Raw genomic sequence first — 27,948 nt, 5'->3', positions numbered from 1 at the left:
GATTCAGAGAATCTGGAGAAATCCCTGTATGCAAGGGACAAGGCCGACAGTCAATATTGGATGCTTGTGATCTTCAGGCCCTCGGGTGGCACTGTATTGAAAACAGGCATGATTCTGTACTGGAAATCCCTGCATGGGCTCAGGAACACTTTCAGAAAAACTATTGTCTATGAATGCTGTTCGCTGTGCAAACCACAAATGCAAGTTAAAGCTGTATCATGCAAAGAAGAAGCCATGTCAACACGTTTCAGAAACGCCACCATCTTCTCTGGGCCAAAGCTCATTTACAATGGACTGAGGCAAAATGGAAAACTGTTCTGTGGTCAGATGAAACCACGGACACCGTGTCCTGTGGACTCAAGAGGAGAGGGACCATCCAGCTTGTTATCAGTGCATACTTCAAAAGCCTGCATCTCTGATGGTATGGAGTTGCATTAGTGCCTGTGGCTTGGGCAGCTTACACATCTGGAAAGGCACTATCATTGCTGAACAGTATATAAAGGTTCTAGAACAACATATGCTCCCTTCCAGACAACATCTCTTTCAGGGAAGGCCTTGCATATTTCAGCAAGACAATGCTAAACCACATACTACATCCATCAGAACAGCATGGCTTCACAGAAGAAGAGTCCTGGTGCTGAACTGGCCTGCCTGCAGTCCAGACCTTTCACCAATAGAAAACATTTGGCACATCATTACACTAAAATCCAGCAAAGAAGACCCAGGACTGTTGAGCAGCTAGAATCCTACATCAGACAAGAATGGGACAACATTCCTCTCCTAAAACTCCAGCAATTGGTCTCCTCACTTCTGTTTTTACATTTTACACAGCGTCCCTTTTTTTGGAATTAGGATTGTACTTACAACCACACATGCAGCATGGATTGAAGTTTCTTTGCATCCAATGTCTGCTTTGAATGAATGGAACCAATGCCCAATCTCAGTTAATCCAACCGATGCACACTCTAAAAGAATTCAACCAGAGCCCATTCTGAATTCTCTGAATCAATGCTACAAATACTCATCCTAAATTAATTAAACCAATGTCTGCATCATGAAACATCATGAAAGTAATTTCGAGTCGAGTAATTTACCTGGCTATTTACAATTAAGTTTTTTGTTTTTATTTTTACAAAGAGCTAAGCTCTGTTTGCCGTTGAAAGGAGAAGGGTCTGGCTGCAGACATGCACTCTCAGCCTACATGCGCCTCCAGCTTATTGATGACGCCAGTGCACGCTCTGCCACGACAGTGTTTTTGTCGGTTTTATGAGGAAAAACAGCGAATCACGTACTGCTGGGCTACAGAGTTACACTGAATGTATATTAACATTGCCATACTGATAATAAGGTAATTAAATATGGAAACTTTCCAAATTAAACGTACCACGACTATAAGACATGAATGTTGGGCTTATTCGCAGAAAAAAAAAACAAAAAGGCTACTGCTGAAACTCATGAAAGCCATGCTGAAGACGATTAGAACCGGTTATCAAAAACTGTAATATTGATTAAAATAGAACTCATTAAAGATTCTAGGAGGCTGTGACAACGTACAACGTACGTGTCACAACCTCCTAGAAAGTTGTCAGACAACGTTCATAATTTTTACATTTCAGCGTTGTGCCAACGTAGAGAGCACCAAGCAGACGACGCTGTGGGCGCTAAAACAGTACGTTGTCACAACATGACTGTGTTTGTAGCGCCGTTAGGAATAAAACCTGGTGGAATTAGCTTGATGGTTGCTGTTAGAGGCCATTAGGAAACGATCAAATGTATTTGGAATCAGTCAAAAAAAAAAACACGAGATTAAATGACCTGAATCCTTCAAACTGTGACGTCAACCCATCAGGAAAACACAGAATACCATCAGCGACTACTGAAAACCACCAGGAACCAGCAGACACTTTTAATGGATTCTATGATTTTTTTTTCAACATAACATTAAATGTAACTCTCTAGTCGTGTTATGGACGAAAAATGGATTAAGTGATGATATCGCTAAGCAGCAGCAGCCAAAAGTTACCAAAAGTTAGGCTGCTTCTGCCATTGTGGCAGAGAGTGCATGTGCACGTGACGTCACTGGGGCTGAGAGTGCATGTCTGCAGCCAGACTCTATTGAACCAAAGACGCCGAAGCTCCCGTTCGCTCCGGCCCAGTTTAACCCCCCAGCTGCTGAGTGCCGGTCAGCGCGTGCAGGTGTTGCATCCAATTCAGTTAACCCTCACAAATCAAGTCCCCCGGCGTGCGTATTCACTGAACAGAAATCAACGACAATCAACTAGGAAACCTAAAAAACCTTAAAGAAAGGCTGTATGGCCGAAAGGTTGACACAATCTACAACAAATGACCATTTAACGTTAACATTTTCTGAATCTTTTCGCTTTCCATAGTTCCAGTGCTGCTTGGCGTTGATTTCTGTTAAGTGAACGTGCACGCCTGAAGACCTAATCTGTAAAGGGGAACGTGAATTTGAGCAGAAACTAAATCGGATGCAACACCGGCCGTTAAACGAAAAAAAAATTAAATGGTTGTTGGAAACAGAGACTGATACAAATCAGAATGCAAATACAACAGAGACAAACTCGTCCCGAATGATAAACTCTGCTACTCTGCACTTAAGTTGGCGACGCTACGTGTTCTTTTTTCTTTTGTTTCCCACAGCTTGCTCTCGGCTTAATTGTCCGATACGGAGCTGTCAGAGCTCCCTCAGCTCGTGTGCGGCAAGCAAGGACACACACCACAATGAAATGCAAGCTTACCTAACGCTGTGTAGCTAACTTAGGGTGCATTACCGCCGCTATCGATACAAAAACGTAGATGCCATGTTGTTTGTCATTCTCTACCTGAGGCGATATGTCTGCGCGTCCGCCATGTTGGAACGGTCAAGATCCGCTTGTAAACAAACACACGTGTATTGCGAGATGAGATCTCATGAATTACATCTGCCATCACTTCCTTCAACCGATTTTCGCCAAACTTTTGTTATAATCCTCAGCCACAGACTAATCTAGGTTAAACAAACTGCTCTCGATTGCTTTTATTTCTATTTAAAGATTGTGATTGTGCTGATTAGCTGTCCGGAGCTGCAGGAAAGTATTGGGTTTGCACCTAACGTTAAAAAAAAAGTAGAAACACAATGTCACACATCATTAAGACTGCGCAGTGCTGTCGCCTCACAGCAAGAAGGGGCAAGGTTCGATTCCCCTATTGGGCAAACAGGGTCCTTTCTGTGTGGAATTTGCATGTTCTTCCCCTGTCTGCATGGGTTTCCTCCCACAGTCCAAAGACATGCAGTCGGGCCAACTGAAGACACTAAATTGTCCCTAGGTGTGAACGTGTCTGTGTGTCTGCCCTGCAATGGACTGGCAACCTGTCCAGGGTGTTTCCTGCCTTCTGCCCATTCATTGCTGGGATAGGCTCCAGCACCCCCCTCCCCCCATGACCCAGAAAGATAAGTGGCTTAGATAATGTGTGTGTAATCAGAAATCTATCAATTAAGCCTATATTTGCGAAAATATTCACATATTTCTTCACATGCAAAATACATGTGCAATATACAGTGAGGAGCAAAAATATTGGGACAATGAAGTGAAACGTGTAATTTTTGTTATTTGCATTCCAGATAAAACATGACAATGACACTAAAGCACAGAATGTGAGCTTTTATTTCTGGCCAGTGTTTTCCCTACAAAATAAAGTATACTGCTTTTTGTCATTCCCTGTGTGAAATCAATTTCAGCTGACAATAAATATTGGGACAAATGAATGACAGGTCATTCTGACTGCTCAGGTGTCCCATGTTCCTATTAATTGTAAACATAAATAGGCTATGAATGTGTAGAGTTGATTGTAGTCATTGGAGTTTGCATTAGGGGCCTTGTTTTGATGTAAAAGGTACAAAATGAGCAATCATGCAGTTCTTCCCCTGTCATGCTGGTCATGTTCAATTCTGCCCACTAGCTAGGTTCGACAGTTGTGCAATTAGTATGGAATCCTTTGAAAAAGAAAGAAGCTACAAGAACTGAAAGCACTTTACAACAATCAGATCATCCCACAAAGACCACAGGAACATTGTTAGAGCTGTGAAGGAAAACCCCAAAATACCGTTCAAAGAATAGAGAAGCTACTCTACAAGACGCAAACCTCTCATCACCACCAAGAACAGAAAAAAAGGCAAGAAAATGCAAAGAATTGATGAGCCAGAGGAGCCAGCTGTAAAGTTTTATAGACAGATGAGGTAAAGATTCATTTCATCAAGTTTTTCTGGAGAGCAGAATGAATTCTGAAATGTACATATACATCTCCTCCTCCCATGTCCAAGCAAATGCCTTCAAACTCATAATTCAGCAAGACAATGACCTAAAAGCATACTGCACACTCAACTTAGGAGTTCATCAGAATAAAATGTGGAACGTTATAGACTGGCCAAGTCAGTTTAAACCTAGTTAAGCATACTTATTACTTATTGAAGAGGAAACTGAAATTAGAACACTCTCAAAACAAGTACCAACTAAAAGAGGCCCCTATAAAGGCTCGACAGCGCAGAGTCTAGTGATATCAATGGGTCACAAACTTGAGGCAGTTATTGCATGCAAAGGCTTTGGAACCAAATACTAACTTTTAACAGCTTCATTTAGCTATACATTTATTTATACCAATACTGATGTACCCAGTACAAACTCATCAGGATACAAATGTTTCATTGTAAGATAAAGGTGATCAGTCAGAATAACTATGCGCTAATTTGCAGTAACCCTTCTGTCTAAGGGGACAGCTAGGCCCAAACAATGGCTGGAAAATTCCCCTTCACACTAAAACAGGTTCACCAGACATCATTTATGTAGGAGTCATGCATTCAAGCCTGTACAGCTCTCTTTGTGTGTGCCACACATGCACTCGTCTGCTTTTGGACAATATGGTGAAGGATGACTCACCCAACCATATCACTTTATTCCACATCTTTGTAGACTAGTACCTATGGTTTTAGCACCACTAAGGTCTCAAAAGTGCATTAGTCTTTGTAATTAGGCGTTTATGCACTGCAGCCCTACTATAACATCCCTCTCTACGTCACTGCTGACGGACAGTTTTTGCTGACGAAATCTGATCATGTCCTGCGTTGACATTCTCAGTCACTTCACATATTGCACTAATGCATGAGCATCACTGAGCACTTTTGATCACATTTTGCAATGCCATTTGTTGATGTCTTTCTCACAGATGTCACTTTAGTCACTGTTCCTGTTGAAACACTAGCCAGTTGAGCCATCTTTGTAACTGAAGCTCCTGCCATCCAAGGTCACTTTGATCTTTTCTTTTTTCTTTTATCTTTTCCTCTTGCTATCTTGATCCAAAATCAAGGTCAGCTGGGCCTACTGAACATTTTTAAACATACCACAGAGAGTGGTTGTATTATAATTGATCAGCTGTGTCTTGCGGTACACCTCTGAATGCATCTTCACTTAGAACACTCAAACACTTGTTATGTTGCTCCACTGTACTAGAGGATTTTCAGAGGGTTTTTCTATTAGTTTGTCACTCATTTGTACAAGATATTGCAATATAAGTGATGTCTTAGCACTAAAATTCCTAGTGCTAATGACAAAACTTAAATGTTTAGTAATATGCAATTGATCATGCAGTCCACCTTGGCTGTAAGTGAGAATAAAGATAAGGATAAGATTAGAGTCAGGCAGAGTGAAGGTGGTGTGCATTCAGTGGAAAATGACAAAAGCAGCTTTCCTCTAGAAGAAATTATTGCCTGCTATCTCACAGTCACTGTCTGTGTATGCAGGTGGAAGTGGGGTGCACAGATGTAGAAATGTATGTAGTATGTATTTCAATGTAGTATTTTGTCTGTGTGTAAGGGTGTGGAGAAGTTAATGTGTGTGTGAGTGTGCCCTGACAGCATCTGTATTCTGACACCTAGTGATTTTGGTTTAGCTTCGCGATCTCCCTATTGATCCCCTTCTCAAAATTCAGAGCACCTGGGGAACACACACACACACACACACACACACACACACACACACACACACACACACACAATCGCCTCTGCTATACATGTCTATATATATATATATGTCTATATATATATATATATGTCTATATCTATATATATATATATATATATATATATATATAGTATATATGTATGTATGTATGTATGTATGTATGTATGTATGTATGTATATGTATGTATGTGTGTGTGTGTGTGTGTGTGTGTGTGTGTGTGTATAATACCCTTGAACCACCATCTTTTTTAAGAGTGTAGATCAAATCAGCCTAAGCACTGTCTGAACACGTATGTATTTCTTCAATGACCTATTCATACAAAGGCCTTAACATGATCAGTTTCACAAATTGGCTTCAATTGTAATAATGATCTAGAAATAATGCAGAATTTAGAATATTTTGTCTTCATTTTGTCATAACTTTTCTTTGTTTTAATTTTTCCAAGATCCTAAAACTTTCTGTTGTTTATTTCCAGGTTTCAATGAAACAAACACCAGATTTCCAATGTGGTCTCAGACTTTTAAATTCCATGTTATGTCAAAAATATATATGTTTAAAATTTGTTGACATATATTTAAAAAATGCATATATATAGGGCCATTTCTCTCCATCCTCTGTGCCTCTATTTGCTCTCTATCTCTCTCTCTTTTGGCTCAAGCCCTCCGTTCACTGTCTCTGTGCTAGCTGTTCAGCTGGATTGTTTATATTGATCGAATGGATGTCTGCATTCCATGGCCCTTGTGCAGAGGCAAGGACAGGCATCCATGCAAACCGTGTTGCCTTATCTGCTCCGTGCTTTTTCTCCTCTCTCTTTCTCTCTCTCCCTCCTAATTTTCTTCACCACTGCTGAAAGAATGCCACCTATCTGCTTCCATCTTCCCTCATAAGTAATGTTCTGTATCCAGCTGTGGCTCTGTGCCTCTATCAGGCAGACTCACAGAGATCCAGCCTGATATAAGGTTGCAGACAAGGTCACCAAGTACAACAAGTCTACTGCACACAGATGATCAATATCATGATAGAGGTACTTGAGTACATACATATACACTCTTAACCAAGTCCATAAGATGCACCTTGTGTTCCTGACAACTGACTGACAATACTGCAGTTGTCATGTAATCATTAAAAATCATTTACCTCCAGCCTTTTTTCCATTGAATATTTCTACTTCCCTCAAACAGCCCTTCTGCAGATGTCTTCACATCTTGACCTTAAATCCAGTTTAAGGTCTATTTAGCAGGTATAACTCTTGCTGACCAATCAGCTCCAACAACAATTCAATTAACCACCGGTATTTACAAAATACAGGACTGGAAACTGGATTCAAGGTCCAGATTTGAAGACTTCTGGCTGGGGGTAACAGAAGCAGTTGACGTTTTGATCGCATATGCCTTCATAACCCTCGTGGATCATGTGCTACTGGGCTTCAAAGGCAGTTCCATGCTACCAAAACCCTACAGGGGCCTACGCTTTGATATCTGATCAAATCTGGTTATTTTTATCAGAATGAAATCAAACACTGGGCCATCACAATACATAAACACCTTATCAGCAAAGCACAGAAGCCATTCACGTGTCACTCCAACCAGCATAAAAGTTCCATGTTTCTAGAACCATTACTTTCTACTTCTAGGCCTAACAGAGCATATTACAACACAAGAGATGATGGAGCATCTGGGACAGTTATCACTATTGCCTACATTTCAAGGAATCAATGTTAACAAGCTTTGTGTACATTTAATTTTCATAGAGTTGCTGCAAGGCAGCAAAAAGAGACATTTTGAAAGGCCGGCCATCCAAAGTAAACAACTCACCCCTCGCACGGTCTGTCTGGAAACATATGCCAATAGAAGCCACCTGCCGAAACACAGGGGGAAAATGAACCAAGAATTGGAGCACATAAGAAAATAAAACGTTCAAGACAAGAAAAACAAAATTACTACAATTATGGAAGGATTTGTCTAATATCTGACCACAGACAATTCTCAAACTTCATTGCTATGATTAATCATGTTAGAGGATCCATTTTGAAAGGGCTTTGAAATCTAAATTGTTATGTGTTGGACAGAATGCTTATGATGCTCTACCATATCACAAAAGTGGTTATGCTGAAATATTTCAACAAAAGCATCCCAGGTGAGGTCAGTATGTTTAGCCATACATGGTGACCATTAGTAATGTTTGGGAGCATCTACAAATAGTTAGAAAACTCAAAAATAAGGTAACTCTAAAACATTGGGAAAATAAACCTGATTTGCCAAGAGAAGAATGCAAAGAATTGTGGAAACGGTAGGCATCTGGGTACGAAAGCACTGTAGGACAAAGTAAACTCTCACCAGAGAGAGAGGCTGGCCCAGGAAATCCAGCGGGGGCGTGTCATCTCACCCGCCACTCAGGGCGTGTTCCGGTCCTAGAAGTGCCCTCAATCTCTGTAAGTGTTTGTCTGCTGGGGCCAATTCTGTAGCTCTGCCCCTTGACCTCTTGACTGACACTCCTAAGAGCAAAATTAAGAGAGAAAAATCAATGGATTCAAAAAAGATGCAGACTCAGGGAAAGGTTTAAAGAGGGATGAATGGATGGATAGAAGAATGGATGGATGAACCAGGAATGCATTTAGATACTTTCTTCTCTGTATCTTACTCTTATTACCGCTGAGACAGAAGCAGAGGTTGAGAGAGCAAGAGAGATAATAGATGGCAATGCTGCATGTCTGCGGCTTACTGGACTGGGACAAAGTTGATCTTTCTGGATCATTTATTTTCCCTGACACACCAAAGTCAATCCTAACCAAAATGGGATTAAACTCAATTAAGACACAAAACTACCTAGACAGGATAAATAAGATAAAAGAAAATCCACCACCAGCCAAAAAATCTAAAAAAAAAAACCTGTCAAGGAGCCAGATGATTGAGATATCACACTCCATCACTAGCTTGGTAGTATGCAAAGTCAAATCCGGTTAAAATATTGATACCGATGATATTGAGTTGGTCACAGTAGTTTTACAATATTGCCTGTGACAGACTTACTATTCAGTGGCACATACACTATATGAGCAAAAGTATTGGGACCTCTTAATCATTGAATTCAAAGCCCATTGCCACATATGTATAATATCAAGTACCTAGCCATGCAGTCTGCCTTTACAAACATTTGTGAAAGAATTGGTCGTTCTAGACCAATTAAAAACTCTTTGAATTCGAGTGTGGTACTGTAGTAAGATGCCATTGTTGCAAAATTTCTTCCCTCCTAGATATTCCACGAACAACTGTGAGTGGTATTATTGAAAAGTGGAAGTGTTTAGGAACCACAGCAACTCAGCCACGTGTCAGGGAGTGCTGAGGCACATAGTGCATAAAAGTCGTCAACGCTCTGCTGACTTAATAACCGCAGAGCTCCAAACCCCCTCTGGCATTAACAGCACAAAATCTGTGCCCCCATAGCTTCATGGCATGGACTTCCATGGCTGAGCAGCAGCATGCAAGCCTTACATCACCAAGCAAGTGCCAAGCCTTGGACGGAGTGGTGTAAAGCACATCGGCACTGGACTCTGGAGCAGTGGAAACGTATTCTGTGGAGTGATGAATCACACTTCTCTATCTGGCAGTCTGATGGACGAGTATGGGTTTGGCGAATGCCAGGAGAATGTTGGCTGCTTGACTGCATTGTGCCAAGTGTAAAGTTTGGTGGAAGAGGGCTAATGCTATGGGGTTGTTTTTCAAGTGTTGGCATAAGCCCCTTAGTTCCAGTGAAGGAAAATCTTGATGCTTCAGCATACCAAGACAGTTTGGACAACTTTATGCTTCCAACTTTGTGGGAAGTGTTTGGGGAAGGCCCTTTTCTGTTCCAGCAAAGTGCACAAAGCAAGGTCCATAAAGGCATGGTTGGGTGAGTTTGGTGTGGAAGAACTTGACTGGCCCGCACAGAGCCCTGAGCCCATCGAACACTTTTAGGATGAACTAGAACGAAGATTGCGAGCCAGGCCCTCTCGTCTAACATTAGTGTTTGACCTCACAAATGCTCTTCTGGAGGAATGGGCAAAAACTCACACAGACACACTCCAAAATCTTGTAAGAAGAGCGGATGCTGTTACAGCTCCAAAAGGAGGTGGGTGGGGGGAGGGTTAGAATGGGATGTCATAAAAGCTCCTGTAGGTGTAATGTATAGGTGTCCCAATACTTTTGTCCATATAATGTACATGGGTGTGTACTTCTGTTTCACACGCTTCTTGAGCAGCTAAGCCTCAAAGCAGCGAATTGATCCAAGTGGGGAAACAGTAATAAGCTGAGTTCAGCTGAGTTAAAGGGGAACTCTGTATAATTCATGTCTGTGTAATTCAGTCATTGAGATTTAAATAAAACCACAGTTTAATTGTTTGATGAGAAACAATTCATTGTAGACAAACTAGTCAACTTTTTTTTTAAACCTGTCAAGATTTGTTTAGAGAGGTGGTGATAGGAACCAGGGGTTGCACTGTCTTTAATGCAAAAATTGACAATTTATTTACTATCCAATACCACCAGTGAACCGACATACGTTTTCTGATTTTTTTTTTTTACATTTATTTATTTATTTATTTATTTCTGTTAATATGTGACGATGACGGTAGATTTCTTTGGGGACTATTTTGCCTCACAACGCCCTACATGTAATCCTCCATCATGAATGGCTTTAAAATATATACGTTTCAGGCCAAATCCTTACGTCAAAATTATAGTAAAACAATGTCTCAGACTTTAGCATATTCAAAACCATATAACGTACTTTCTGTGAGGGAGCTTACAGACGCATTAAACTCTTTACACGTCTGGTTCCTATCACTGAGATCAATTCTGACTCGGCAAGTTTCTACAGAACGGAGCATTTCAAATCTAATCACTCTAAATGACTTTGTGTACATCGTAACCATTTAATTATGCACAAATTTGGAAAAAATCAGTGGAATTCCTCTTTAATCTGGGGAACGGCGGTAAAGTTGAGGAAACTGATGTTTCCCACCTTAAATGACAACAGCGAGTACCAAAGAAATCCCACAGAAGAGCAACGACGGTTAACCTACAATTCAAATTGAAGTTGGAACTGTGCTGTGTGCTATTAATCGGATGTTTAGTGGAGAAAGTGGAGAAGGTCGGATGTTTAGTGGAGAAAGCAAATAGGCTGACCTAATGACTTTGTGTACAGGCAGTGCGCGTTCAGAGCTTCACGGAGACAGTAAGCGTCAGTCAGACAGACGCACTCGCGGATTTAGTCCCTAGCCCGTTAAAACATCACACTAGAAGTGAGAAAGAAAGCATAAAAACCGGACTCACCTGGTCTTTCTGTTCCAGTGCCCCCCGGCGCCGACTTCACATGAAAACGGAATATAAAAACACATATAGAGGCGAAGGTACACGCCGAAAACTTTTAACAGAAACACGGCTAACTTTTAACTGTCACAGAAACGCAAAAGCCTACAGCTGCAGCGACTCGGTTTGGCTTACCGTAACGCCGCCCACGTTGAGGCTAAACTGATCTCGTCCACAGCAGAAAGAGCCAGTCACAGCGCACCATACGCGCAACTATGCTACACATTACGGTACAGAGAGTTTTCTCCACCTGAACCTTCACTGAAGTATAATTTTTATGTCAGAAACCCCCTGGGCTCCCATACTCTCGTATACAACCCGTTTTCGATGCACGCTACTTAATCTGACCACGTTTTCCTCTCAGTAATACTGACATGGCGGCGCCTTTTACGAGCGTCAGCGAAGGTCGGTTTGGGGACGCTGGCCTCGCGCGCAGGTGAATAACGCGGGAACACGGGAGGCAGTGGGGAGATACTTTGGGGATCCCCACGATTATTTATTTACCTGAGGTAGAGGCCGCTCAGTCCTTCTGGCAGAGGGAAAAAGGACACGCTTTTAGCTGTGACGCTCTGAGTGAGTGATACTGGATCACACGTGCCATGGAGCGAGTGGCTCTCGTGGGAATAACTCTGCTGCTTTTCGGACTCGCGCCGCTCGCGAACGCTGAGAGAGTAAGTAAATTGTGTTGTGTGCCTTTCACAGCTGTCTAATCCTACGAAGATGAAGTGAGCTTCTTATTTGCCAGCTTCGTGTTCGAATTTTCTCGTTCCACCTTAAATGGTGCAGCAGTTACCTTCTGGGGCCGGCGCCCGATGCGCCAGAAAGTAACCGCTGCACCATTTAAGGTGGAACGGGAAAATTCGAACCAGAGGCTGACTTCACTAACTAAGGCTACTCCTTAACGTTACATGTTGATTTCTTAGGAAAGATGTGACTGGTGATTTTTCAGAGTAGCAGGTTGTGAATCAGTTGGGTTTAGTAGAATTTGTGAAGACTCCTGTCAGAAGTTCCTGTCAGAGACTAGAGAGAGACTGACTCCATTCTTCCTTTCCCGGGTTTGTTCAGTTGCGTTTTTTATGAGCGAGGATGTGACAAAGAAAGAGGAACTGACTCCAGGTGAGGAATTTCTTTTCTTTTAATAGCAGCCGTTAAATTTCAGTCTTTTATGGTTAAAAAAAAAAACAAAACCTTAAACCGAACACACTGAATGACTTAACGTGTAAACTTTTAAGAGGAGGGAAACGCCCCTTTAATAGTATTGTCACCGTAGGCAAGTTGCTGTTATTGTAACATTGATTCGGATGTATTTGATGTGACTGTGGTTTGGTATCTGTTGCAGTTTTGCAGTGAAAACCAGTAGGAGCGCTCTAGGGCGTGACGTCACACGTGCCAAGCGCAAACTGTGACCCAAAGTGTCCAAGGCCTCTGAAACTGTTCAGATGATTGTATCTATAATGATTAAAACTGAGATTTGTGTGGTTGGGCTTTGGGCTTGCACACACACACTTAGGACAGATCTGCACAGAATCATTATTTCCCTGAATTGAAAATGAGTGCTGATTGAAAATGATGACACAGCCACGTTTTGTGGTCATAAACAGTTTAATAATGCATTTGTTTGAAAAACCTAACAAAACAAAATCAGAAAAATAAACCTTTGCTGTTTTCACTGGTAACCACCTAAATAATACCTGCCTTGTGGTGGTCCTGACGATTGAAAAAAGGGTAAAAGGGGGGTAAAAAAGTATGCAGAGAAACAGATGGACTACAGTCTGTAATTGTTGAACTACAAAGTGCACCTCCTATGCTAAATGTAGCTGATGAATCAACAGTGAGTGTAGAAATAGGGAGGCATACTTCATGAAGTGATAGGTCGGTGTATATGTATTCAATGTACATTATATGGCCAAAAATATGTAGACACCTGCCCATCACACCTGTATGAGCTCGTTTTACGTCCCACAGCTATAACAGCCTCCACTTACCTGGGAAAGCTTTCCAGAAGATTTTAGAGTGTGTCTGTGGGTATTTATGCTCATTCAAAAGAGAATTTGGGAAGTCAGACACTAATGTTGGACGAGAAGGCCTGACTGGTGATCAACATCCAAGTTCATCCCAAATGTGTTAAGTGGGATTGAGGTCAGGGCTCTGTGCAGGCCACAGTAGTTCCTCAACACCAACCTCATCAAACCATGCCTTTATGTACCTCACCTTGCGCATAGGAGCACAGTCATGCTGAAACAGGACAGGGCGGTCCCCAGACTGCTGCATATAATTGTGTATAGTGTCTTTGTGTGCTGTATCATTAACATTACTCTTTACTAGAACTAAGAGGCTGAGACAAATCCTGGAGAAACAGCCCAAGACCATTATTCCTCCTCCACCAAACTTTACTGTTGGCACTTTGCATTCCAGTAGAAAGCTAGCATCCTAGCATCCATCAAACCCATTTTTATCCATCAGAATGCTAGTGTGAATTATCACTCGAGAGAACACTAGAGGTGGTAATGGCTACCGTCACAACAACCTTTTCTTTTTACTTTACACAATAATGAATAGTACTTTTGTAATTTTGTATTTTACTATTTATAATCCAGCAAACATCAGCAATGATGCCCTCTGACTTTCTTGAACCTTGCTTGTACATCTGGCAGTTCTCTTTGATGTGAGGCTCAAGTCTGTGTTGAATGTTCTTAAACATAATTTTACAGGTATGTGATATTAAGAAAATTATTTAACCAAATTATTTAACCAAAACTTCCTCGGAAGCTTGAAATATTCCCATTGAAATGGTATTGATTCCTCTGGCATTGTTCTTTGGCAATGATCCGATCCTAGGGCCAGTCTGACTTTATCTTCTAGCACGAAAGGTTCATTTGTGTAGCCAAAAGTGTCTTGGAAATTGAAATCTTTTTTGCTGAGGTCTTCTGTATACTATTTCCATCTTTTTTTCTCCACTGTAACACTGTAATGACGGTACCAGTCATCCTCTTTGATTTCTTTCTCTTTTTCATTCCTCCCAGGTTTTTCTATAGTATATGGCTCCTCTGGTTCTCTGTTAATTATGTCCAGCGTTTGAAAAATTGATTTCTGATGTTTGCTTTGAAGACAGGTGCCATGTTCTCCAAGTCATATTTTGGTAATTTATCATATGTTGTTTTGTTTATTCTCAACTTCACTTGGAGCTTATACATTAGAAGTTCATAATCTTGTCTTTGCGACTATAATGGAGCTCTTCCATCTCTTGGTGCAAAAAAATGTAGTCTACTTGGTTTCAGTGACATCCATCTGGTGGTGTCCAGACACTCGACAAATCATTCTGTTGTATCTGTCGTTTTTGTTTTCTTGGTAAAGTACAGGAGTGCTTCACCATTGCCTTATTCCACAGAGTTATATTGATGTCTTTGCTGTTGTGATCTCTGTGATCATCTGCCAGTGGCATCGTCCTGTATTGCTGCTGCCCAGTATAAGTGATAGGTATAGTCTGGCACCTCTGCTAAGACTTTTAGGAGACCCTAAAAGGAGTTAAAACTCCAGGCAGCATATCTCTCTGCTTCCTCTATGCACGCAAGCCTCTTCACCTTGACAAGGTTCCAGCCCATGAGCAGGATATATAATTCAAAACATAAAAAGTTGTTTCTGATTGATGTCCCGTCTTTATACAACTATTCGTATTGATTAGTCAGTCCACTAAAGATGTGCTTAGTAGAATCAGATTCATTTCAAATTATGTTCATGCCCATAATGAAAGATACTCAATCTCAATATGCTTAGTCAGTCTCCAACATGACATATACTGAAAGGATTCTGTGCTGTGCGAAGGGTTCAATACAATGCAAACTGTATGACTCTGTATTCTAAGTGAAACCTCTATGAAAATGTTGTTTAGGTGCCATTTTAAACTCCTTTTTCTTATTCTCAGACAAATACATACAAAAATAGCAGGAAGCACCTTGTATGAAGTTATCCATTTTCTTGACTAGACGATAGTGAGTGATTTGTTGGGGGGCCTGGCTTGCCTTAACTCATTTAAACAGATAGTTACTCTCATCCTGGGCCCCTGCAGACATGCAAGTCGTAAAACCATGAAAGGCATCTCTTTAAACGGCCGAGGATGGTACAGATGTGATGTACGTCTGTTTTGTGGTTGTAGTGAAAGTTGAAATAGGGGTTTAAAAAAAGAATGGTTGCTGTAGCTTGGTGCCTTCTCACAATGTCAAAGGCAATAAAATGACTGCTGTTAAATGTTTTGTGTCAGTGTTTTAAAGAACCTATAACCCACTTTCCATTGACTGATTGTGACACCATTGAGGGCAGCCCAGTAGCTAGAGAACCATGATTCAGCAGACCATGTGTTTTGTCCCAGCTGACGGGTTACCGGGCCCTTCAGCGATACACTTAACCCCAATTTACTCGCTGCACTGTACTGTCAGCTAAATGATAAACAAACTTCTAGAGCATTGAAAACAGGGCTTGTTGCTGCTTGCATAAAGCCTCAAAAGTGAATTTAAAAACATGTTTAGTGAATGTAAGTGTAATGTGAGTGTAAGTTTTACACAACTTACCCTAAGTGAGCTCCATGATCTCTTCAGGAGCCGTATTCGTTAGGCTTCTCAGAGTTGGAGTGCTGATCTAGTATCAGATTCCTTTCATATTTACTGACAGGAGCAGATCCTTAATCAGTGCTCATACTCTGAGAAGGCCTTATGAATACAAGCTCAGGGAAATATCCTTAAAGTTAACCTGAAATCAAAAATGACCATTTTGTTAATTCATATGTAAACATAACAACTTTTACCTGCCTAATAAATATTTAAACGATTTAAATACTTAAGATGTTTTATCCGGCCACTGGTCATTAGTGAGAGTTTTTCTTATGCTTTTCTTAGATAACATTGATGTTTTTTAATTGTTTTCTGTTTGGAGTCATTACTTGGCTCTTTCCTGTCCTCTTTTTTCTCTATTTCTGTTAACCTCTCTCTCTCTCTCTCTCTCTCTCGCTCTCTCGCTCTCTCGCTCTCGCTCTCATATGGTATTCGGTAACACACTGATGCCATCAACCCTCCTCAGCTCCCGTTTTCATTCACTCCTTTTCCCTTAGTTTACTGGATAAATTAAAACTTACTTAGCCTAGCTGCTATCTGGATAAGCTATGTTTAATTAGTTGATGAAGGCTTGGATGAAAATACTAACACAAAACATAATAGCAGGATCTGAGATTTGATTCAACTCATCAGCAAATTATGATGCCTGACTGATGCCTGTGTGTGTGTGTGTGTGTGTGTGTGTGGCTGTGCTTTATAATGTATGGTCAATGGACTTATATTTGAACCTTTCCTCACTATTTTTTTTATAGCCCCCTTATCAGAGGACGACATCTGTTTATGCAGGTTCTGTCTTGCATTCCTACCCCATGTTTCTCACACGCACACACTCTCACTCTGAAATACCTATCAACATCACATGCACACCAGCTCATTGGCCGGTTCATTGTTCTAAGAACACCAGCAGCTTCTTTGTTTGATTTGCACATTTTGTTCTTTTTTTTGTCTATAACAGCTTCTTGACATGTACGTGTCACATGTCTTCTCATTGCAAAAAGATGGACAAATGGAAATCCATTGATTTTCACATCATAAGCAAGCTATCTCCCAAAGATTTACGCTTTAAGACATGTTTATTCGATAGGGACAGTTGTGGTAGTGTATATGTCTTGCACAGGAGTCCCATTTTATCCATATCTATTAATACATTTTTTTAAACTCCAGTTTTGGAATTCCTTTTTTTTCACTTATATTCTTTTTTAAGGAGATTAGATACTTAGATAAAGGTGAACTGCCTTGTATCTTATCTCCTCAGAAATATTTCCCCCAAAAATTAATCACTTGTACTTAATAGCTGCTTTGACTGGAAATCAAATAAATGAAGGTCGGTCTATAACTTTTGCACAGTATTGTACATAAACTTACAGTCAAGTCCAAGTTTTTGGAGAGTGTCACCATTTTTGTGATTGTGTCTCTGTATACCACCACAGTCAATTTGAAATGAAAGAATCAAGATGTGATTGAAGTGTAGACTTTCAGCTTTAAGTCAAGGGTTTTAACAAAAATATTGCTATATTGCTATTGCTATCCATTTTCACATGCTCAAAAGTAATTGGACATTTGACTGATAAGCAGTTTCATGGCCAGGTGTGGCCTGTTCTCCTGTTATTTCATGACAGTTTAAGGAGATAAAAGGTCTGAAGTTTAAATATGCATATTCCAAGTTTAAATATGCATTTGGTAGCTGTTCACGGGAACTCTCAATACGCAGTCCAAAGACGTGCCGTGCAAGTGAAGGGGGCCATCATTAGGCTGAAAAAACTAAAGAAACTTATCAGAGACATAGCAGAAACTTTACAAGTGGCCAGATCAACAGTGTACTACTCTTTTAAAAGAAGGAGTGCACTGGTGAACTCAGCAGCACCAAAAGGCCTGGAAGACCACAAAGACAACTAAAGTGAGTGATCACAGAATTATTTCTGTGAAGAAAAAACCCTTCACTATCTCTAGTCAGGTTGAGAGCATTCTAGAGGAGGTTGGCATATCATTGTTAAATTCTACTATCAAGAGGTGCCTTCATGAATGTAAATACAGAGGCTTTACCTGAAGATGCAAATTAGTGGTAACACTGAAGAACAGAAAGGCCAGATTAGATTTTGCTAGCAAACATCTATAAAAGCCTGTGCAGTTCTGGAAGAAGATTCTTTGGAGGGATGAAACCAAGATTAACTTGTATCAGAATGATGAGAAAAGTATGGAGGAGGAAAGGAAGGGCTCAAGATCTGAAGCGTACCACATCCTTTGTCAAACATGGTGGAAGCAGTGTCAAATATGGCGGCATGGGCATGTATGACTGCCAATGGAACTGGGCCCCTGGTGTTTATTGATGTGACTGCTGATAGAAGTAGCATTAGGATTTCTGAAATGTATATAGCTATACTTTCTGCTCAGATTCAGCCAAATGCTTTAAAACAGGTTAGATTAGATTAACAGGACAGCGCTTCACAATACAGATGGATAATGGCCCAAAGCATACCGTGAGATTCTTAAGGCAAAGAAATTAAATGTTCTTAAATGGTTAAGTAAGTCACCTGAGCTCAACCCAATTGAGCATGCTTTTCATTTACTGAAGACAAAACTGAAGGCAGAAAGACCCACAAACAAGCAGCAACTGTAGGCGGCTGCAGTAAAGGCCTGGCAAAGCATATCAAGGGAGGAAACTCAGCATTTGATGATGTCCATGAGTTTGTCTGATTACTTTTGAGCCTGTGAAAATGGAGCAACTATGTAAAAATAGCTGTAACAGTCAATACAATATTTTATTAAACCGCTTGAATTAAAGCTTAAAGTCTACACTTTCAATCATATCTTGACTGCTTCATTTCAAATCCGTTGTGGTAGTGTATACAGAGGCAAAATTACAAAAATTGAGTCACTGCCCAAATACTTATGGGTCTAACTGTACATTCTCACATATTCAGATTATTAAACCTTACATGCAGTCTGGTAATGTGATATTAACCCTCTATGGAGACATGTTTTGGTCTTCAACTTGGCCAGTGTCAAATGATTATAGGATTTCCAGCTAAGGGCAGCTTTGTGCATGTAATTGTGTGTGTGCATGTGTATGTTTAGTTTTGGTACCTGCAGTTATGTGAGCTCTGCTCTGCTGTGAGCTGTGGAGGAAATGTCGGAAAAGATTGAAAAACATCAGGAATGTTATGAAGGAAATAACCAGGGCAGAAGCCCTGAGGCAACAAACAAAATGAAAGAGAGAAAAAAAGGAACAGGATAAAAAAAAGAGGCAAGAGAATACAAATCATGGTAAAAATACTAAGTACTTCATATTAAATAATTTTTGGTTTTAATTGTACACAAAAAAATCTTCACTCCTGTCCATTCCTCTCCTCTTAACTCCTCCCACCACCTCTCCTCCCTGTCCACAGCTAGTCCCTAATCCTACATCCCGGGCATGGCCTATGTGATTTTAGCCTCTATTCAGCTCATTGTCCTGGCATGGCTGTTGACTCAGAGCTGTTCTATTCACATAAAGCCTCCAAGACCCACTGACGCCCCCCGGGGGATTTAGTGAGGCAGCACCAACCCCGCCGCGTTTGTCTTTCTGCGTGGTTTAGCCAATCAAGAGGCCCGACTGAGCTCTGGCATGCCAGGCTGCAGGAAGTCAAAGTTGGTGGTAGCTTGTGTGTGTGTGTGTGTGTGTTGTGTGTGTGTGTGTGTAAATTTCCCTATGTTTGTAAGTATATGCGGGGGGGTTTAATGAGTGACCGGGGCGGCAGGGTCATGCAGTGTCTGTGTATGTGCGGGTATGTAAGTTGCAGGATAAAAGAGGCTGGTATTCCCAGACACTTCTTGTCCAGTCAACCTTATTCAACCTTCTCTCTCTCTCTCTCTCTCTCTCTCTCTCTCTCTCTCTCTCTCTCTCTCTCTCTCTCTCTCTCTCTCTCTCTCTCTCTCTCTGTGTCTGTCTGTCCCTTTAAGATTAGCAGCAAAACAGGTTTATGGTAGACTTTGAACATGACCTTCTGCCTATGTATGCATTTGATGAACACTGCACACCAGACTGACCTTCCATACACACCACCCAAAGGCTTCATTTGGGACTGAAATTTCGGTCTGAATCTGAATATAGCTTGACAAAATTGTATCTGCACCTGAGTAACATACACTATTTGGACAAAAGTATTGGGGCACCTACCCATAACACGTACAGCTTTTATGACATCACTTTCTAAATCCATTGGTATTAATATGGCATTGGTTCCCCTTTTGCAGCTGTAACATCTTCTGGGAAGGCTTTCTACTACATTTTGGTGTCTGTGGGAAATCATCCAGAAGAGTATTTGTGAGGTCAGACAATGATGTTGGATAAGAGAGCCTGGCTCACAATCTCTGTTCTAGTTTATCCCAAATATGTTTAGTGGGGTTGAGGTCAGGGCTCTGTGCAGGCCAATCAAGTTCTTCCACACCAAACTCACCCAACCATGCCTTTATGGACCTTGTTTTGTGCACTGGGGCTCAGTCACGCTGGAACAGAAAAGGGCCTTCCTCAAACTGTTCCCACAAAGTTGGAAGCATAGAATTGTCCAAACTGTCTTGGTATGCTGAAGCAATAAGATTTCCCTTCACTGGAACTAAGGCGCCTAGGCCAACCACTGAAAAACAACCCCATAGCATTATCCCTTCTTCACCAAACTTTACACTTGGCACAAGGCAGTCAGGCAGATAATGTTCTCCTGGCATTCGCCAAATCAAGACTCAACCATCAGACTGCCAGATAGAAAACTGTCACTTCACAGAATACATTTCCATTCCTGCAGAGCAGTGTCGGCGTGCTTTACATGACTCCGTCTGACACTTGTCGTTGTGCTTGGTGATGTAAGGCTTTCATGCAGCTCTTCGGCTATGGAAACCTATGCCATGAAACTTGCCGTGCACAGTTTTTGTGCTGTTAATGTCATAGGGGGTTTGGATCTCTGCAGTTGTTAAGTCAGTGCAGCATTGGCGACTTTTATGCACTATGCGCCTCAGCACTGCTCTATAACTTTTTTGCTTCATGGCTGAGTTGCTGTGGTTCCTTAACGCTTCCACTTTTCAATAACACCATGCATAGTTGATCATAGAATATCTAGGAGGGAAGAAATTTCTCAGCAAATGGGTACCGACAGGCAAAGATGTGGCAGCGGCAACGGTGGTGGAAGCAAAATCCAGGTTGTGGGAGGAGTTTGGTGAGGCCATGGAAAAAGACTTTCTGTCGGCCTCAAGGAGGTTCTGGACAACTGTCTGGCGACTTAGGAGCGGTCGGGGTGGCTTCGCCCAAGCTGTATTCGGCAAGGGTGGAGAATTTCTGACTTCAAATGAGGATATTGTCAGTCGATGGAAGGAGCACTTTGAGCACTTAATCTGGGAGTTATGCCTCCCTCACGGGAGTCAGGGCCAGAGGCTTCTGGCATGTTAAGCTCCGTTTCCCTGGTGGAGGTCACTGAGGTAGTTGGCAAGCTCTTCAGTGGCAAGGCACCGGGGTGGATGAGATTTGTCCGGAGATGCTTAAGGCTCTGGATATTGTAGGGGTGTCATGGCTGACATGCCTCTGCAATATTGCATGGACCTCGGGAACGGTACCCTTGGACTGGCAGACCGGGGTGGTTGTCCCTATTTTTAAAAGGGGACCAGAGGGTGTGTGCCAACTACCGGGGTATCACACTGCTCAGCCTCCCTGGGAAAGTCTATGCCAAGGTGCTGGAAAGGAGACTTCAACCGATAGTTGAACCTCAGATGGAGGAGGAACAATGCAGATTCCGTCCCGGCCGTGGAACAATGGACGAGCTTTTCACCCTCTCAGATTGTTGAGGGGGCATGGGAGTTTGCAAACCCAGTCTACATGTGTTTTGTGGACTTGGGGAAGGCTTATGAATGTGTTCCCCAAGATATCTTGTGGGAGGTCCTCCGGGAGTAAGGGGTGCCGGGGCTACTACTCCGGGCCGTTCAGTCTCTGAACTTCTGGAGTGAGAGCTGTGTTCGTATACTCTGCATTAAGTTGGGCTCTTTCAGCGTTAGCGTTGGACTCCGCCAGGGTTGTGCCCTGTCTCCACTCCTGTTCATGATATTCATGGACAGGGTATCAAGGCGCAGCCGAAGTCAGAAGGGCATTATGTGTGGAGGCTGGCGTCTCCGCTATTAGCAGATGATGTTGTTCTTTTGGCTGGATCGCATGGAGCACTCACTGGAGTGGTTTGCAGCTGAGTCCATGGTCCTAGCCCGGAAAAGGATGGCATGCCCACTCCAGGTAAGGGGAAAGGACTTGCCCCAGGTGGAGGAGTTTAAGTATCTCAGGGTCTTGTTCGTGAGTGATGGGAAGAGGGATCGTGAGATCGGCCACAGGCTGGGACAGGCAGCAGCAGTAATGCGGTCACTGTACCGGACTGTAGTGGTGAAGAGGGAGCTGAGCCATAAGGCGAAGCTCTCTGTTTACTGGTCGGTCTACATCCCGACCCTCACCATTGCGAATACAAGCGGCGGAAATGAGCTTTCTTTGCAGGATGGCGGGCTTCACTTTACTTGATAGGGTAAGGAGCTCGGTCATCCGAGAAGAGCATTGAGAGGAGCCAGGATGCCCCCTGGATGCCTCCCGATGGGGTGTACCAGGCACGGCCTACTGGGACAAGACCCCGGGGTCATCCTAGGACCCGCTGGAGGGATTATATCTCCAAGTTGACCTGGGAGCGGCTTGGGATCCCCGGGATTCTCTGCACTCCCAATTGCTACCGCGACCCTATCTGGACTAAGCGGTTAATGATGATGATGATGATGATGATGATGATGATGATGATGATGATGATGAAGAAATTTCATGAACTGGCTTGTTGCAACAGTGGCATGCTTTTACAATACAATGTTTGAATTCAGTGAGCTCTTTAGAATGACCCATTCTTTCAAAAATGTTTGTAAAGGCAGACTGTATGGCTAGGTGCTTGATTTTATACACCTGTGGCAGTGCGACTGAATGAAACAGCTGAATTCAAGAATTAAGAGGTGTGTCCCAATACTATTGCATATATAGTGTAATTCAAAGCAACAATAATGGCAATTATCACATCAACAAATAAAACACAAAAACAGGCACTGCTGCTGCTGCACCATTTAAGGTGGAACGGGAAAATTCAAACAAGAAGCTGGTGAATAGTAAGCCAAATTATAACAGCCTCACACTGTTAACTGTAAATTTGTAACTCCAAAGTGATCTAAATATGAGCTGGATAAACATTATACTGGCATGCTATCTGCCTTATTTGGGCGGTGCAGGTGCCCTACAGACAACAGGAGAAAGGCTGTTAGGGGTCTCGGTCAACAGCAAAATCTGCACTGTGATTAAATCAAAGCTAATCAAATTCTGTGGTTGAATAAAATTAAAGGACACCACAGTTCATAATTTAAGAACATAAGAAAGTGGATCTCTTACACACTGATCACTTTTACATTAATTTATCCAGAGAATTAGATTAGTCACTTTTTAATCACCTTGTGGATTCCACTGTTGACGGAGACTAAAACCAGGTCTAGCTCTCACGCTTTAACTGTACACAGCAGGAGCTAAACGTGGGAAAGTCAATGACTTGGCAATTTCAAAAATGTCAATATGTTGTATTATTATATAGTTTGTAGGTGACTTGCATCTGAGATGCAAAATATTTCATGACAGTTGAATGAATGTAACCAAGCTAAATTAGATAACAAATTTAGCTAATGTTGGCCTGCACATTTTGCTACATTCTCAATGCTTGCTACATTATTGAATAAACTGCCAATGAAAATGATGTTATTTAAAAATTAAGATTTATTATCATCTACAGTGCCTCCAGGAAGTGTCGGGACAACTGTTCTTTTCAGCTTAAGCCGACTGGCAAATCTGGAGCTGTACTGAACCCAATTTTCAAATGAGTGGGTAATGTACTTGTACTGGGTGTCACTTCAACACCAGAAAAAAATGTGAGCCATTTTGATTTGGTCTCATTATTTGTAAAAGAATGTAGGAAGTGACCATTCTCCCTCTTGGATCCAAAAGCTGAGCATTTGTAAATAAGTGCCATCTCCCAGCAGCTGTAATGTTACTCCAGTAGAGCAATGCAGAGCGTGTGAAGTGTGGGAGGGTCAGTTGATTTCACAGTTTATGAGTATGCAATATAAAGTACCTTATGATTCGCTATAGTCAATTAGTGTTACCTGTGACGTCTGAGATCACACCAAATAAAGTGTAATTCCTAAACGATGGTTAGGGGCTGTATGCTAAAAAAATTAAAAATAGTCAGTAGAGGTCATTTTATGCACTCCGCAGTGCCCACTAAATGTTCGACTAAAGCAGAAGTATGAGGATAATTATGTACTTCCTACTAATATAATGTTTTGAGTAAGGAAAAAAATACTGTGCTGGGCCTTTAAAACTAAACTTGGTTTTTGTCAAAATTAGCCGACTATACTGGAACTTCTTTTTGATATGTAAAATAACGTCTCACAGCATACCAGTGCACTCTACACTCTACCAAAATAGTGCCATCGCGACACACCCACTACATGTTTGAAAGAGAAGCTAGAAAACTTTGTTTAGCTACCCAATTAGATACTTCAGCTCACATTATTTATGTGTCCCCTCTGGTTTAACAATATAGTTACCAATGCTTCATTTTGGCAGAATAAATTAAACACTATAGTTTAACCACATATTACCACTAGTTGTTTTTTACTGATAAACATTGGCAGCTAAGGTATAAATATACTGCATCAGAAAAGCTAAAGCTGAATATTACCTTGAGATATTTACAAATTCAGCTTCAAATTCCTTCAAATTCTGAAAGTCAGTTAATTTGCTCAAAAACAAATCAATGCATATTTCAACTCATATTGTAATTCATGATCAACAGCTTACTGATCAGAGAGATCTCGCCACGCTTAGTAGCCAAAGCCCTCAACACCATAAACACTAAAAAAAAGTACAAGAGACGATAGCTTGGACCCCTTCTTTCTGAGGCTTGCGACCGTGATTATTTTAGAACACATTACAGACTTTTTTAGTTTATCTGTTTTAATGAACAAGCAGAATTCCCAGTATCTGGAAAACAGCACATATTATTCCACTTCACAAAGGAGATGATGTCTCAGACCTCAATAACTATAGACGCATCTCAAAATTGTCATGCTTAGCCAAAATCTTAGAAGCCTTACTGGATGATCAACTCGACATTTCTTCACAGAAATTCAGTCTTGTCTAACTACCAGTCTGGTTTTTGAACAAAGCATAGCACAATCTCTTCTGCTACTCTCATCTTAGACAACCTGTTCAGTGAAAGAAAGAAAGAAACAATGTCCAATAATTTTTATTAATCTCTCTAAAGCCTTTGATACAGTTGGTCATTTGCTATTTTTTATAGTCTACAGAATATTGGTTTTGACCACATGGTTACCAATTGGTTTAGAAATTACCTGCCCAATAGGCAGCGATGTGTGGCCCTGGGACAAAGTAAATCAGAGGTACTACTGGTAACTAAGGGGGTCCCTCAACGTTCTATTCTTGGACCAGTAATATTTATGTTAATGACACTGCCTCCTCACTCGTTGATTGCAAGGATTACAGGTGGATAAACTGCAGCATTCTTTTAATGCCTTACAATTACCTTTTAAAAGTCATAAACTAGTCTTAAATGTTGAGAAAACAAAGTTTGTGCTGTTTTCCAGAGCATCTAAATGTTGATCTTGACGCTTTTAAAATCACAATCCTGAAGGGATCTGACATTGAAAGAGTTAGTGAGTACAAATACCTTGGCATATGGCTAGACGATAAATGCACTTTTAAACACCATTTTAACATGCTCACATGTAAACTGGGGCAAAAACTTAGCTTCATGTATCGAAACAAAGTATGTTTCCCAAAGCACACAAGGAAAAAGATTGTTGAAGCAACACTATTGTCTACCCTGGATTATGCCGAGGTGATAAACAGAAATGCATCTGCAAATACTCTAAAACTTCTAAACTCTATATAATCTGTAAGATGTATTACTGGTGACCCATAAAACACCCATCACTGTGTACTATACGAAAAGGTTGGCTGGTCTGTGCGTCAGGACTTTGACTTTTAGCTACAGTACACCGGCGAGCTGAAATTTATTCCCTAAAGCTTCGCTCGCTGGTGTCACATTAGAGACATTTTAAAAGTTTAAAATGTTAACCACCTCCAATCAGCCTGCAACTGTTTTAACTGAATTTAATGTTTGTTTTAAAGTGATTTTTGGTATGTTTTTAGTTATTGTTTCATTTTTATTATTCTGTTCTTATTTATATTATGTTGCCAAACTATTGTTTTTCTTTTACTTTTTTAATTTATTTTACTAATTATATTTTTTATTTATCCTTGTTTTATCTTAAGTTACTATATTGATGTAATTTTAATGAATTATTGATTAATTTTGATTATTATTATTTTTTAGCATTTGTTATGTTTTGAATATTTAACTTCTCAATCCCTGAGCTCTGTATTGTCTCGGCTACATTGTAAATGTAAATCTCCCTCAATGTACCCTGAGTTTAAATAAAGGTTGATTGATTGATTTTGATTGATTGATTTGATTGAGCTTGGGTCAGCTGAATTTTGTTATTTGTGGTGTTCCAAACATGTGTTGCAAACAGGGAAGTTGCAGATGGACAAACTATGCAACCACACCACTCATAACGTGGTTGAAGGATTTGTCTTCCATCACTCTGTTTCTTTTTTAATTGTCATTTCCAATTAGCTCATATTGGCTGATAATATTGGCGTGCACATTTATCGCCAGGCTCTAGAAATCACCATTTAGAAAGACAGAAAAATATACAGGGTAACAATTCTGTGATTAGATGAATCTATTACTAACTAGTCTATACTGTTAAATACTGTTGTAGTTTTACAACCTCATTTGCAAAAAAGTTGGGATGCTGTGCAGAACAAAAACAGAAATAGGAGGCAATGATATGTAAATCATGTAAACCATATTTTTAAAGGAAAATACTACAAAGACAATATTTCAAATGTTGAAACTGAGGAATTTTATTGTTGTTTTTGAAAAAAATATATGCCCATTTCGAATCTGATGCCAACAGTGCATTCCAAAAAAGTTGGGATGGGGGCATGTTTACCACTGTGTTTCATCACCTCTTCTTTTAACAACACGCTGTAAGCATTTGGGAATGGAGGAGACCAACTGCTGTAGTTTTGAAAGTGAAATGTTTTCCTGTTCTTGTTTGCCTCCTTTGTCATATTTTTCATTTCATAATGTGCCAAATGTTTTCAGTGACAGGTCTTGACTGCATGCAGGGCAGTTTAGCACCCACACTCTTTTAATACTGAGCAATGCTGGTGTAACACATGCAGAATGTGTTTTTACTTTGTCTTGCTGAAATTAGCAAGGCCTTTCCTGAAAAAGGCATCATCTGGATGGCAGCATATGTTGCCAAAATATGTATTTACTGATCAGCATTAATGGTGCCTTCACAGATGTGCACGTCAGCCATGCCATGTGCACTAATGCACCCCTATACCCTCATGAATACTGGCTTTTGAACTGTGCACTGATAACAAGCTGAGTGGTCTTTGGCCCAGAGGACACGGTGTCCGTAATTTCCAAAAAAAATTTCAAATGTTGATTTGTTCCACTTACCTTCAGTCCGTTTTAAATGAGCTTGGGCCCAGAGAAGATGGCAGCATTTCTAGATCCTGTTTATGTACAGTTTCTTCTTTGCGTTTTAAAATTTTAACTTGCATTTGTGGTGCAGCAACAAACTGTGTTTTTCAGAAGTGTCTGAGCCTGTGCAGTGATTTCTCCAGATTCTCTGAATCTTTTAATGTTATTATGTATGGTAGATGATGAAAAGCAAAAGTTCTTTGCAATTTTATGTTGAGAAATGTTATTCTTAAATTGTTGCACTATTTGCTCACGCAAATACACAGTGGCGAACCTCTCTTCATCATGAAGACTCAGCCTCTCAGGTTACTGACTTGT

The 27,948-nt window shown here is 40.9% G+C and overlaps 2 protein-coding genes across 2 annotated transcripts in view; one reads left to right on the top strand and one right to left on the bottom strand.

Annotated features, from left to right (window-relative positions):
* The window catches only part of col4a4 (collagen, type IV, alpha 4), a 90,377-nt gene extending 81,930 nt beyond the window's left edge, over window positions 1-8,447 (bottom strand). The window contains exons 1-2 of the mRNA XM_036556687.1: window positions 8,352-8,447; window positions 7,830-7,872 (exon numbers count right to left, since the gene is read on the bottom strand). Of these exons, the coding sequence (XP_036412580.1) occupies window positions 7,830-7,872; window positions 8,352-8,395 (87 nt within the window). The 5' untranslated portion in view covers window positions 8,396-8,447. The remainder of the gene's footprint in view (window positions 1-7,829; window positions 7,873-8,351) is intronic.
* Window positions 8,448-11,614: 3,167 nt separating this feature from the next.
* col4a3 (collagen, type IV, alpha 3) overlaps window positions 11,615-27,948 on the top strand; it is a 92,438-nt gene continuing 76,104 nt past the window's right edge. Inside the window, exon 1 of the mRNA XM_036556678.1 lies at window positions 11,615-12,031. Within this exon, the coding sequence (XP_036412571.1) occupies window positions 11,960-12,031 (72 nt within the window). The 5' untranslated portion in view covers window positions 11,615-11,959. The remainder of the gene's footprint in view (window positions 12,032-27,948) is intronic.

This window comes from Colossoma macropomum, unplaced genomic scaffold, assembly GCF_904425465.1.
Source record: "Colossoma macropomum unplaced genomic scaffold, Colossoma_macropomum, whole genome shotgun sequence".
Classification (NCBI taxonomy): domain Eukaryota; kingdom Metazoa; phylum Chordata; class Actinopteri; order Characiformes; family Serrasalmidae; genus Colossoma; species Colossoma macropomum.
Note: the sequence above shows the minus strand (reverse complement) of the source record. Positions and strands in the feature narration are given on the sequence as shown.